At 35.3% G+C, this 14,157-nt stretch overlaps 1 protein-coding gene across 1 annotated transcript in view; it reads right to left on the bottom strand.

Moving 5' to 3' along the window:
• Nucleotides 1–14,157, bottom strand: part of FAT1 (FAT atypical cadherin 1) — a gene marked incomplete at both ends in the record, with an annotated part of 100,846 nt that overhangs the window by 59,580 nt on the left and 27,109 nt on the right. The window contains one exon of the mRNA XM_084231088.1: nt 4,901–5,215. Coding sequence (XP_084087214.1) covers nt 4,901–5,215 — 315 coding nt within the window. The remainder of the gene's footprint in view (nt 1–4,900; nt 5,216–14,157) is intronic.

Genomic DNA, 14,157 nt, shown 5'->3' on the forward strand with positions numbered 1-14,157 from the left:
TAAGAACACAAGTGCCCATCAGCAGTGACTACAGAGTCTACACCTGTCTGAGACTGTACAACACTAAGTGTGACATATCTACACACTGGTATTATTACAAAAGAAAGGAAAGACAAAGGGCACGCACTACCACATGCATGGGTCTCAAATTAAACCTGCTAAGTGCAATTTCTACACTCCAAAAACCAAAGTATAGATATGAGTCGTTTATATAAAATTCTAAGAAATGCAAACAAAGAGAGAGTAACAGCAAGTCAGTGGTTGCCTGAAGCTGGGAACAGAGAGAAGTAGGGAGGGAATTCACAAAAGCACTGGAAATGTTGGAGAGCAACAGAGATATTCACTGCTTGACCCTGGTGATGGCTGCCCATGGTATAGCTATTCAAGACTTATTTAAGTCTGAGCAATTCAGTGCAATTCAATTATACTTCAATAAAGCTTTTTTAGGTAAAGAGCAACACTTGCTTTGTGTCCAAAACTTGGAAAATACCAAACACACAGACAAGAGAATAAATTTATGGTCTGACTTTCTAAAGCCCACACATGCCTAAAAATGTAACACTTAAAATTATCTGCCAATTATAAACTACCTATCACTCCTCAAAAGTTGAAATTGATAACACTGATGACAAAGACAGTTTACTAGGGTGGTTTCAGATTCCTGAGGTTACTGGTTTGATAGTGAGACCCAGGAGGCTCACACTGCTCCCTACTGTCTCTGCAACTCCTCTTCTTCTCTGTCCTTGACACAGCACAAACAAAGCTGTGACGCATTTGCTTGCAGGAGCTGGGGGCAGTCAAGGTTCCTACAATCTAACATTCTGGCACTTGTCTCCCTCCTACCCTGAATAACTGCACAAGTAAATGTCAAAAGAAGCAAATGCCCCCTAACTGATACTGGATATTACCAAGCAAAAAAAAAAAAAATGACAAAATTTATGGTGTCAACAGAAGTGTGTGTTGTCAGAAAAAGAAAATGGATCCTCATTTCTGTTGCTGGTACATTCTGAGAAAGAAAATGTCCCACCACCCTACTTACAAACAATATAAATAATAACTGAGGTGCAGACAGTTCTGGCACCATAGCCAAGCACAAAACAGACTGAAAAATAAAAAAACACGCAAACATCTTTATTCAAACATACTATTTAGAATCCCCAATTCAGAATATAAAACCAGTCCCAAGAATGTTCTTTTGTTGTTTTTAAAAAAATACTTTGTCATACTATGAACAAAAGGAGAGGGTACTATGGAGATGCCCTGTCCAAAATAAGGTCATTTGGAGGGAGTTCCCCAGTGGTGCAGCGGGATGAGCGCAGCACTGTGAAGCTGTCCGCAGCCTCTGCAGCGCGGGTTTGATTCCCACATGGCATGGCAGACCTCTCCTGTCTCCTGTCATGCCCGCTGCTCCCCTCAGCAGTGTATTTCGGTCCTTCTGCCTAGTCTGCTCCCTGCTCTGTCTCTGGTGAATCCTCTCACCCTCCTGCACCTCTGGCCTATACCCCAGCTCTTGTATAAAAATAAATAAATCTACAAAAAAAAAAAAATGAGGTCATTTGGTGAGATCATTTAAGTACATATAAAATACTCCAAGGGATTACATGTAGACTCTCAACAGGTCATTATTTGTAAAAATATTTTCCTTTAACCCTTATTCTGGTATTTAAGATTCTCCACCAAGTACAGCCTTTCTCTCATACATTTACCTAACTCTATCTCTTGGCTGCTAACACTCATCACTCCTTTAAATTATGCTCCAATATGACAAGCATCCCCTACCTCTTCTCAAGCCATCTTCAAGATCAGACCAATAATTTTACCAAGGGGCCTCATCCTCCTAATTACACCCACCAAATCAGTCTGCTTCTCACTTCCTCCAGAGGTGTTTATTCGAGCCAAGGGCACACGATCTCATACCTACCTGTTTCTCTTGCTATTTCCCTTATTTAGACTACAAACTTGCAAAGAATCTCTTAACATGCTGGACACAGAGCAGTTCAGTAAATACTTGACGCATAAACAATTATTTAATGGCAACTAATTTAGGCATTTTCTAGGCTGCTGGACATTTTGAAAATCACCAGGGTCTCAACTTTATCTTTACCACTAAGGAGCAAGTAGACTTACTTTACTCTGTGAAATGTGTTTATTCAAAGAAGATGCACACATTTATCAATCTCCTAACATTTTGATCTTATGTATAGTTTAACATATGCAAGTAGTCATGGCTTTCCCATGAATGATTTTCCCATGAATGAATCTTTCCCATGAATGATTCTCAGTGCTGGACTGAACATGCATGCAAAAAAGCTTCTCAACACTAATCACAAAAAGTAAGGAACACCGGGGTCCCAGAGGTAAAGCGTCACTGTTGCCCAGATTTCTTCGTTTCCATCTCAGTGACTTTCTCACTCAGCCATTAATTATTAAGTAACATGATTTAGGGTCTCCAGGTGGTGTTATGCATCAGTAAATCACAGGAACTTTCTTTCATCAGCTTCTACAGTCTGGCCCCCAATATTACTAACCTACCTATTACAAGTTAGATGGCTTTTGTGAAGATATATACTTTGGACCCAGGATCATACCCAAATTTTCTGCTGAGTTGAGGGAATAAAGCCATGAACAAAAGACCTTGTGAAGCTATATTAACTATATTCCTTAATAATGTGCATGCTAACATATGGCTGTTTCTTGATCTTTATGGACTTCGGGTGGAATGAGAGGAGCTTATAAGGAACCAGACTGTGCATAATACATTTCACAACAAATATTCCTGAGTACCAACTAGAGCCATTCTCCCCTTCTATCTGCTTTCAACTCATTAAAAAATAAAGCCTCTTTGTAATCCTAATCACTTTTCTCCTGCTGTCCTGTCAGCTGGGTGCATGTGCTTGCACCCAGGTGTTTGGGAGTTATCTGTGCACTCCTAGAGGGGATTTATTCTCTCTGACAATAAGAAGCCTTGCAGACATCTCTCCCAGAGTTGTCAGAATAGAGATGTGAAAGGGTTTGGCAATGTCCTATTAATCACATTTCTATAAGACATAACACCACATGAGTAATTTCATTCCAGAGGCCCCAAGGATAACCAAGGCTTTAAAGAGCCCCACAATAGCTCTGGCTGATATAATTTCCTTATTTCTTCATTCTACTTCTCCTCAAATATATATGTCCAGATATACAGTATTTATTCAGACATTCAAAAGAACATTCACTGCTTGCATGTCTGCTCTTCACAGAAGCTTATTATTAACCTAATCTAAAAGATAAGAGGAAGAAAATGAAAACATTTTAGAGTCTACCTCAAACAATTTTATAATAGGGGTAAGTTATGTTCTTGAAGTATCCTCAAGGCCTTCAATGTCTAGATTTCTCTCTTTCTCAAGGTCTATGATCCTCTTGGTCCTAGGCAAATAGTTTGTCTCCAAAATTCTCTGAAATTTTTATAAACTTCTAATCTTCATTTATATTTGATGGTGCCTAATTTTTTTAGCTTTGTTCTCTTTCATTTCACAAAAAATGAGGGTGAACTTAGGTTATCACTTATGCAGTAGAAACAGCATCTAACTACACTGCTTAAACAAGTGTTTTATTCACTTACAGATAATAATTCAAATCTTGTTTCTGTAAAATCTCATGATTCCAGCCCTTTTTCTTGGGTTCAGACTCCTGCACCCTACCCTAAATTTCCAGAAGAAAACGCTCAGATCCTGGTTCTCTCCCAGGTAAACTCTTATAAGACTCAAAATCGTTCATAATCAAATGGATTTGATTATGAAATAAAAATTTGATTTGGATTTTCTAAAAATCCAAACCCCACTCCTATTCCCATTCAGAGGAATATGTCAGAATTTGGCTAAAGAGCTAAAACAATTATTCCAAAGCAAAAGTAAACACCATAATTTCAAAATAAATCTTGTTCACTTTCAAAAGTCTTGACAGTCTGTGTGAACGGTTGAAATACTGACAAGAGTTTTAAAGACTCATAATTTACCATACAAAAAGTGTGCTCTGTGGTATTGAATCACCAAAATATCTGCCTTCAAAAGCCTCTGGTCTGTTCACTGAGACATTTTATTTCCCTACAACTAAATTGTCCTCTCAATGGTTCTTGTCTGAAGAGCAGGACACTCTCCATATGATGTTTTCATTGTGTCAGTGACAGCTAACTTTTCCCCAACACAAATTTAGCTACTTTTAGCTTCTTTTTAATGAAATTATGTGGAGGAGAACACCAAGAACTAAGAAAAAAAGTAGATGCATTGTCAAATGTAAAAACAAAAATTAGAAATTTGTGGTAATTTTGAAAAAAAAAGATTTTAGTCAAGGACCTATCTGCTTCGTAGGAGGAGGTCAGCCACCGAGATGAAAAGACAGAAGGAAAACTTTATCAGTTTAAGAAAGTAACTATTCCCAATTTGAAAACGTTGATTCTGATTTCCTACTGTCTGCAGAGAAAAAGTGTCCTCTACGGAAAAATTCTTATACAATATTAAAAAAAATAAAAACCCCACAACGCTGTGATTATAAAATAAGCTCCTAATATTCTTCATAAAAAGCAAAGTTAAGAAACTCAGGATACTTGACAAGTAATAGAGTTTGCACTAAGTTCAAGTTATAACATTAATTTGGAACTATTACTGAAACAATATTTGCTCTTTAATCTGAAAGTGAAACTCTACAAATGAGGAAAAATATAAAATAACTTCATTAAAGCAAATTCAAAGGAAAAAAAAGCATGTACTAAAATTTCATCTGGAAATAAAGGCTTGTTCTGAAGGGAAAACAATTTATTAAATGCTAAAGAAAAGTGGCCAATTTAGAAAATTAATTCCTAAATTGTCCTGTATCAGGAGAACATAAGGGACAATATTTCATATAATGATATAATGCTTACCTGTTTTGGGATGTATTGAAAAGAATCCTTGTGGGTTTCCACTTGTAATTTTATATGTTAACTTGTCATTAGAGCTAGAATCTGGATCAAAAGCCTCAACTTGGACCACAGATACATCCTTGGGAGAATTTTCCATAATTTCTGGATAATAAACAGGCTCTGATGTCTGTGGTGCATTGTCATTGACATCCTCGACCTCTATGTAGATCTCTATAAATGATGACAGAGGCACAACACCCTGGTCGGTGGCATAGACAGTTAGCCAGTAATGGGAAGTCGTCTCCCGGTCCAGTCGATCTGAGGTCTCTATGACGCCTAGAAAGAAAGAAGTAACACACATCAACAACAATAAAAACCTGCCACTTTGAGGAAGTATTAACCTGAAAAACAACTCTGATTTATGAAGGGCTTATATGTCACTTATAGTTGCAAGTTATCTAATCTCTCTGGCTCCACTGCCTTTCCTTAGAGTGGAGCTAGTACAATATAGTATAATCTTTGTAAGTTGATTAAATGAACAAATACAGACATATTTAGCACAGCAACATAATATCAGTTATGAATCATATGCCATTATTAGCATTAGGTGCCAGATGCTATAAGAATCACTTTTTACAAGGTATTATCTCACTTAAGTCTCAAAAAACCCAACAGAGGAGTTGTATGAGATCATCTAACAGGTCAATAACTTTGTTTTTTCAAAAATGAAATGCATGTCCTTTGAGATACGTTGAATATCCTAGAGATTAATCAAGGGCCCAAGGACAATATCAGAGTCACAGCCTAGATAGATGAGTTCCACAGTATAGCACCCCTGCTTCCCACACTGTATTCATTTGCTGGGGAGCAGCACTGCTCTAGATGTCTTAGTCTGGCATACATACTCCTTTTTACAGTGACTAACAAAACAGAGTGTAACTTTTCAAAGTCCAGAAAAAGAAATAGCTCACGTCTCTTATGTACCCAAATCTCCAATTTCTTTTAATCACCTTAAGCAAATGGCAATACAATTAGTAGGCTAAAAATACAAATTCTCCCACTATCCTCTAAGGTCCACAAGGGCAAAGGCAACAAGCTTCTCGAATATCTGTATTTCCAGCACCTTACCCAAAGCCCAATATTTGATTTATTAAGTGATCAAAGTGAATAGATATCTTAACTGCGGTTGTTAGAGAAAAAGTCCTCAACTAGAACCTAAACTAGGACACATTTTTTTATTAACTAGTAAAAGGCAGAGTTATACAATTACAAAGAAAAGGGTTAGAGTATCCGTAATGTTTTGGCCCAATCACTGAAATCAGTCAGACCCTACTTAATCCCAGGATTAACCTCTCCTCAGGATGATTAACAGAAATAGTAACTTCCCTTAGGCAAATCTCTCCTTTACATATATATAGAGAGACATAACCCTGTCCCTTGGTTTTCCCAAAACATTTTTTCCTGTAGGTTAATTATTCCGAATTAATGCTACTTTTTTAGGAGTCAACGCCATGATCTAGGCAGGACTTTGGAAATCCTACACTCCACTATAAAGTTTCCCATCTAATGTAAATTACTATGGGGGAAATTACAAATATCAATTTAATCCATGCTCAGAAAGGAAAGTTTTTATACCAACCAAACATAAATCTGTACTTTTTGATCATTATATAAATTTAAATATTTGGCAACTTGAAGTTAGCAGAAAAATTCATTTATTTTTAATGCTAGACAATCATATCTAACCCTTTCCAAAATGTTTACAACTTATAAGTAGCAAATTTAAATATTAAAATATTAAAGAGCATCATAAAATCTTATTTTTCAGAAACATTACAATCATTTACTATTGCTTCATTAATTCTTAGCAAACCCACAGACTGATTTTATATACTTCTAGAAATATGAACACAGCCTCAGAACACTTAAATAAAAAGGAGCTAAATGGCTTCTCTATGCAGCAAAGACACCAGTCAGATAAATGTTTTCCTTTTGTTGTTGTTGTCCAAACACAGTCGATACATACTCAATTCAGTCAATAAATTAGCAAAATTATACCTATTTTTAGTCTGAAAGGAGTGTCCTCAACAAGGGAAGATAATCTTTTCCAGTTTCTCATTTTCATCACTCCTATCAACTGATACAAAAGAAGTCAGAGAATATAGGGATGTTTCCTGTACTAGATGGCACATTAACTAAATGACTGTGCGTATGTTCCTCTTGTGTTCTGCTGCTTCATTAAACCATAACATAATTCATTTGGTAGGTGAAATATTAGAAAATTTCAAAAAGACAAGTGCATGGGTGCCTGTACCTGTACATTTCTTTCCTGTTCTAATCCTCAATTTACATTGCTTTCTACTTTTTAAAATTGTGTCCCTCTAAAATGTCCTCTGTAGGCATTTATTAACAACAGTTATAGAAACACATTTGCTCAACGTTTACATGACAAAAATACTAAAAGTGTCTACATTCACTATTTTATTCAGCCTTTCTACCTAATCTGCCTACGTATATGTTGTTATTAACCCCATAACATGGATGAAAAATTCAGATTAAGTGAAATGAGTAACTTTCCCAGGTTCGTTGTAAATGACAGCACTGAAGTCCAAATACCACGAATTTCTTAAAGTCAAAAATTGCCATCAGTCCTAGTGTTAGCATGGCATGCATAAAATAAACAAAATGTAATGTGAGAACTCTCAAAAAATCAGTCAAATCTTGCATTCCATCTATTTTTCTCATTTGTCAGTACTCAAGAGTTATTAAATGTTTATCCACATGTAAAAGCTTTCTTTAGGCTCAGTGTAGTAGGGAAAAAATATAATATGCAAACATTATGAGGACTTTTTTTTCCACTGGGTTATAAATTCACTTTTCCTGCAACAATTCTATAAAATACCAAAAAAAAAAAATTGTAGTTTAAAGATATTTTTCTTTAACACTTACCCACAACCACCTTTTTTTGGGGTCCATCAATCCATCCATCCACCCCTTCACCCACCCACCCACTCTTGCTGAATAGTCTCCAATCTGTCTTCAAATATATTTCCCTCTCTCAGTTTCCTTCTTCCTGTTACCTCTTCTCCTATTTTTCATTTCCCCTTTCACTTTCTGAGATAGCAAAAAAAGTATGCAACTGGATGGTGCATAAGCTCAGGGAGTGCGGTGAGGAGAAATGGTAACTCACTCAGACCAGCCACAGAACATCTTCCAGTCAAGCAAGAAGAATGACAACACAGGGAGAGAAAGAGCCAGTGGAAGAATAATGTGGAAATGACACCTTTCCTGACTCAAGGGTACAGTGCACAAAAGCAGACAAAGGAGCGATGCTGCAGCATGATTCTATGATATCTATTTTGAGTACAAAAGACAAGTTTAGACAAGGTTGTTCTATGTACCACCCAACAATATTCTTAAGGAATCATTCCTCTGCTTTAATGGAACATTACAGAAGAAATAAATGCCTTCTAACCTGAAGAGCACAATGAAGACATTTTCAGGATAAGTAGTTAATAAGCTGAAAAATAATAAAGAATCAGGAATCTGGAGTTATTAAGTAAAAATATTTATCATTCCAATCTTAACTCTCTAAGATTTCAAAACCACCACCAGATGTCACTATGGAAACTGATTTTAAATGTGCATATGGTGGGAAAATTAGACTGGAATAGAAAATAAATTTTAAAAGCTCTTGACCAATGTAGCTGAAAATATATCTCACAGCGAAATGACTTTCTAGAATGATTCATTAACAGCCATATATTTAATCAAACAAGTACTGATGTTTGGGCTACAGGATATAAAGTATTAGGTACTCGGGTCCCTAAAATGGCCCAAAAATAAACAAAGATTTCCAGGAATAATTCCTACCACCACTACTGATGGTTAATGGTGCTATCAGCTTGAATACAGGTCTTGAACAGGAAAAGCATGCATTCCCCCTCAATGGTACAAATGGGGCAAGATGCCTTCAGCACAGTAATTTTTAAGGTAAAAATAAAGTTCAATATCTATTACACTGCCAAAAATAACTGTCAAATTTCATGGCCACAGAACACCTTTATTCTTGGAATTTTCCTATTTTCTTTAACAGGTTGTACGCCCTCTCGCCCCATGAAGCCCCAGTGCCAAAGCTTTCAACAAAACTTTGCTATTTCACAGTCTTCAGCTAATCCACCTCTAAAATACTTATAATCAGCAATGACATGGCAACATAAATATGCAAACCCAACCCTCCTTTCTAATATACCATGTCATGTACTTTAAAAAGCAAACTTTCCTGGAACCAAGCTTAAGGCAGTAATTATATAAAACCCTTCCATAGTCAATTACAAGAAAAATGAAACATGAAATATAATTTTTGGTGATATTTTCCCTGCATGCAAAAAGGAACCAACTACTCTTTATTCTGATTCCGTGGTTTCATCAACAGCACAGTAACTTTTGAAATAAATGTTTACTCAATGGTAGACATATAATACCTGTTTCTGCAACTAATCCAGTCAACTCAATGATTTAGTAATTATGAAAGAATCAGAATTCCTACAATTGTTCTAAATAAATATTAGCTTCCTTCTTCCTACTAAAATGGAAACTCCTGAAGGGCAGGGATTTGTATCAGTTTTGTTCAGGGCCTGGTAAACAGTGAGTACTCACTCAGCATGTGATAAAAACAAGGGCATGCATAAAAAATAAAAGATGAGAACTTTTAAAAAATAGAATGTCCATCCAAGCTTATAATGAGTAGATTTATGTTTCCTTAAGTGTAAAATTTTTCTGAATTTGTTTTCATCTCATTTTCACTAAATGCTAGATTTAGACTAATAAAAACTTAGTATTTCAACGTCTTGGTACCTTGACAGATCGCAATGTGTAAGAGTCTTTTATTAGGGCTAAAGATTTAAATAGAAAACCAATTATATATGTTTACATTTAACTTCCAAATTTACTATAATTTAATAAATGATTTTATTTCACACTTTGCTTCAATATTAGTGTACAAAGTAAAATGAGTTTGATATAAAAATATTCTAAAATTTAACCACTCTTTAAAATGATTGTACAATTTGACTTTCAATACAACCTAATAAATCAAAATCTTTTAATTCTCTTAGAAACATTAGTATAACCACATGTAAATATATAATGTATACAGCTAATGTACCTATTTGCTTCTGCTATGAGTTTGCAATTGTTACTGTTGACTAAAATAGAGGTACAAATGAGATAAGAAACTGTTATAGTTAAGGAATTAATGATTCTAAATGGCATCCACAGAAAAAAAATGTTTTCGTTTTCCAAAAAATGTGTCCTTAAAAAAAATACTCCCTGACACCTTAAGTATACAAGATACTGTCATTTACTGATGCTGGTAATTATAAAACATTAGGAAATTATAATAATATTCAATGGTTTATTTTGCAGAGAAAAATTTTGCAGAAAACAAATTCAAATACTTTTTAAAACAGAAATTTTTTGGTGTGTATATATTTAAATTTTAAATGCTTGGCACTGCACAAATAAGGTAAATATTCCATGCTTTTGATTTTTCTTTAAGTCACAATAAGTAAAATATATATCAACTAAGAAGTATCCCTTAAACTGCTAGGTAGGGTTGGGAACTCTTACAGATTCCAACAGATATACCTCTCTGCCCTCTTAAAGCTAACAACAGAGTAAGGAACTCCACGAAATACTCTGCAGTTTAACTCAAGACATGGTACTGATTATTACCATGACGCAACCTTTTAAAACCAGTGAACTATCAGCAGTGAGTGTTACTTTGTGAGAAACCATTTGTGATCTGGAATGCAGCAAGCACATGGTAATATTCTAGCAGCAAATACAGATATAGAGCTCATGGTGTGCCACATACTATTTTAAGCACTTCTCATACATTAACTCCTTTAATCTTTACAGTAAAGCTACAAAGTATACACTAAGATCATTCCTATTACACAAATGAGAAAAACACACAATGTCAACAACTTGCCCAAAGCCCCACTTGCATGAGAGGTGGATCTGGGCTTCAATCACTAACAGACAACCGCCCCAATCCTACGCAGTGACTCCTCCAAGCCCCTGTCTGTGTTCTCTAATTGGAGAGAAGCATAAAAGCAACTGAGCATGACCTGCACTTTCCAGAGAAAAAGTCCTGGTTTGAAAGGAATGTAAATTATATTGCCCAAATGGAAAAAATTTGTTTTGCTGTTTTCCCAACATCTGAAGTTCTGGGTAAAGTATCTGGTGCTGCAAAAATCTTTTTCTGTGCAATGAAGACATTAAGCACATTCCATAGAAGCAGGAGAGAATGAGGGCTGGTCTACTATATAATGAAATACATAACACAGCTTTAAGCAAACATTAATGACACAGAAGCGTGTCTCTAGTATACAAATTGAGTGGAAAATACATTTTATAGAAGTGTAAAAGTAGAACCTTGATTTGATTAAGTTCTGTTATCAAAAATGAAAACCACACAAACAAGGTGATAAAGAGATGATACAGAAAAATAAAATCAACTCATGAACTAAAATATTTTTGAGTCTGTAAATTTCTATAACAATGAATTTCAAGCCATGTTTAAAATGTATGTAATAAAAAGCTATATAAAGCACAAGTACCAGCAATCCTTTTCAGTTTTGTGACTATAACCTTCTTGTTTTATTTTCCCTTTATATCATGATATACTTTCATTTCCAATAATTTATGTTTCACTTAATCTGAGATGTATAATAATGGATATTCTGACAGTTTCAACAATATTTAAATATTTGAAAGTATTTATATATGAAACTACAAAGTATTAAGTCTATGAAATTTTATAATTACATTAGGTCAGAAGTTAATGATTAAAGGGAAAGCTTTTTATGTAGCAACTGTCAATCGGTTTTTTCATTATTTAGATTGCCTACTTAAATCATTTTAATTAAAATGTATATCTATCAACTCTTTCAATTAAAATTGTTGCAATAACTTTAAAATTAGCTGAGGAGGCTTTCTGACTTGCAAACTTACTAAAACATATTAAGTTCATAATCAGATTTTAAGCATCATGTTTCAAGTCCAAGGATTTCTTCAGCTTTGCAGAGTCATTGCCATGGCAAGCTCTGCTAGACCTTATTTTCATGCTTTGTCGAGAAATGATTCCAAGTTCTGATTTCCATATCACCATCAATAATATTGTTAGTGAGGGTTTTCATGGATAAGCTCTCTTAAAGAGATCAATCATCCTTAAGTACCAAAGTAACATGTTAATTCATATTAACTGGGTAAAAGTACATATACAAGACAGTCTTAGAGACATTAAAATTTGAAGAACACATTTCACATGCCAATGGCACTGTTTCTAGCATGTTGCTTTATATTTTAGAAGCTGTACAGTTTCAATGTGGATTACCTTTCCCAACTTCTTCTAGATGCACACTCAGCACACACTTAGTATATGCCATCTTGCTTAATCCTCACAATTATTCCTTAAGCTCAGGGGTCTTTCCTCATTTTCCATATGTGGATGCAGAGGTTTAGAACTGAAAGCCATTGGTCTAAGCAAAACCATTTACTCATTATTATAACAGTAATAAAGTAATGAATTCCTTTACCTATCAGTCACCTAAACACTTGCATTTCATAATTCATTTAAGTCTCAAGTGTTAAGTGTCGTAAGTTACCCAACGTGGTGCAGAGAGAAGCAAGAATGAAAACCTAGCTGCCTAGCTCCATAGTCAAACTCATACTCACCAGTGTCCCTCTCATTCCTCACTGAGAGGAGGAATTTTTCCTTTTCTTTTGGGTGGTAGAGCTATGCTTAACAGCCATGTCTAACTCTCAAATTCTGGATTTTCCCCCTGTAAGTTTGTGTAGGTGATATTCACAAGTTCAACACTGATAATGGAAAAAATCAACACATCACAAAAGTTTAACAGCACTTGCCCACAGTGGAAGGAATGACATGACAGAGTATAAACCCATCTACTTGTGGGTCAAAGAATCCCTGTGCAAGAATCCCCCGTGACTAAGCCCTTAGGGATATAAAAGGAAAAAAAGAATATAAAAAAGAAGACAACACTGTTCTGAATCCAGGTTATTACATTTATTATATCATCATGTTATATAAAAATGCACACTAAATTTATAATAAATGAAACATAAAAGCATAGCACATTATATTAATACTGAATTATCACTGTGAGACTATAACTGAGTTGTAAATACAGTTACTGCTATTAGCTCTTTAATACTCAGTGACGGGAGGTAAATCCAGAGTTCTAAATTAAGTCATTTGTGAAAGTTTTATGTCAGGTCAAAACTGATTTTTAAGGAATAACTTTTGGAAAAGAAATCTTAATGACTTTTCAATCTGGTAATCAATACTTGAATAATATTTTTAAAAACTGTATCCTATAATACACTATTCGCCAAAAATAATCTTGCTTGGAGTGACTTCCATTTTGAATGAATCTGGAACTTGGTAAAACTGGGAGAAAATGTGTGTGCGTATACACATACATATATGTACACACACAGATGCACACATTAAAAATGCTGGGTTAAAGGGATAAGGAAATTTTTCTCCTTTGTGTTAACATTTTCTAATTTTTCCACAAGAAATGTGTGTTGCACAAAAATGTTTTTAAACCCACATTTCAAAGAATATATCCCAAGTGTATCAGAAGAACTTAAGAAATTCCAACTATGTAAAAGCAACCTCTAAAAGTTAACAGAGGGTCTCCCTGGTGATGCAGGGGTGAAAGTCTTAGCACTATCAAGCTAGCTGTGGCATGAGTTCAATCCCAGGCCTGGGGGCTAACCCACATGGCACAGCAGACCTCTCCTGTCTTGCCTGCTGCTCCCCTCATCAGTGTATTTCAGTAGATCCTCCTGTTCCGCTCCCCACTGTCTGTTAAATCCTCTCACCCCTGCACTTCTGGCCTACACCCCAGTTCTTGTGTGCATAAATAAAAATAAATCATTAAAAAGATAAATAAAAGTCAGTAGAGAGAGGTTTCCATATGCTGAATAACAACTGCCTGAAACATCTGTATTGCAAAGTAAGTTTTAGGATGAGGACAAGGAGTTATTCAATGATTAGAATGTCAGTTGAAATGACTAAGCTTCATGCCAAGCTCCTTAAAACACTCCCTTGCTAAAGAAGGAATGGAATGAGATTCCTCCTGCTACAGCTGAATATTACACTAGTCACTGTATAAACAGAACTCTTTCCAAAAGAGACAGTTGTCTCCAGAATCCTAGAATGCACAAGCCTGATAGAAGAG

This window comes from Talpa europaea (genome assembly GCF_964194135.1).
Source record: "Talpa europaea genome assembly, chromosome: 4".
NCBI lineage: Eukaryota > Metazoa > Chordata > Mammalia > Eulipotyphla > Talpidae > Talpa > Talpa europaea.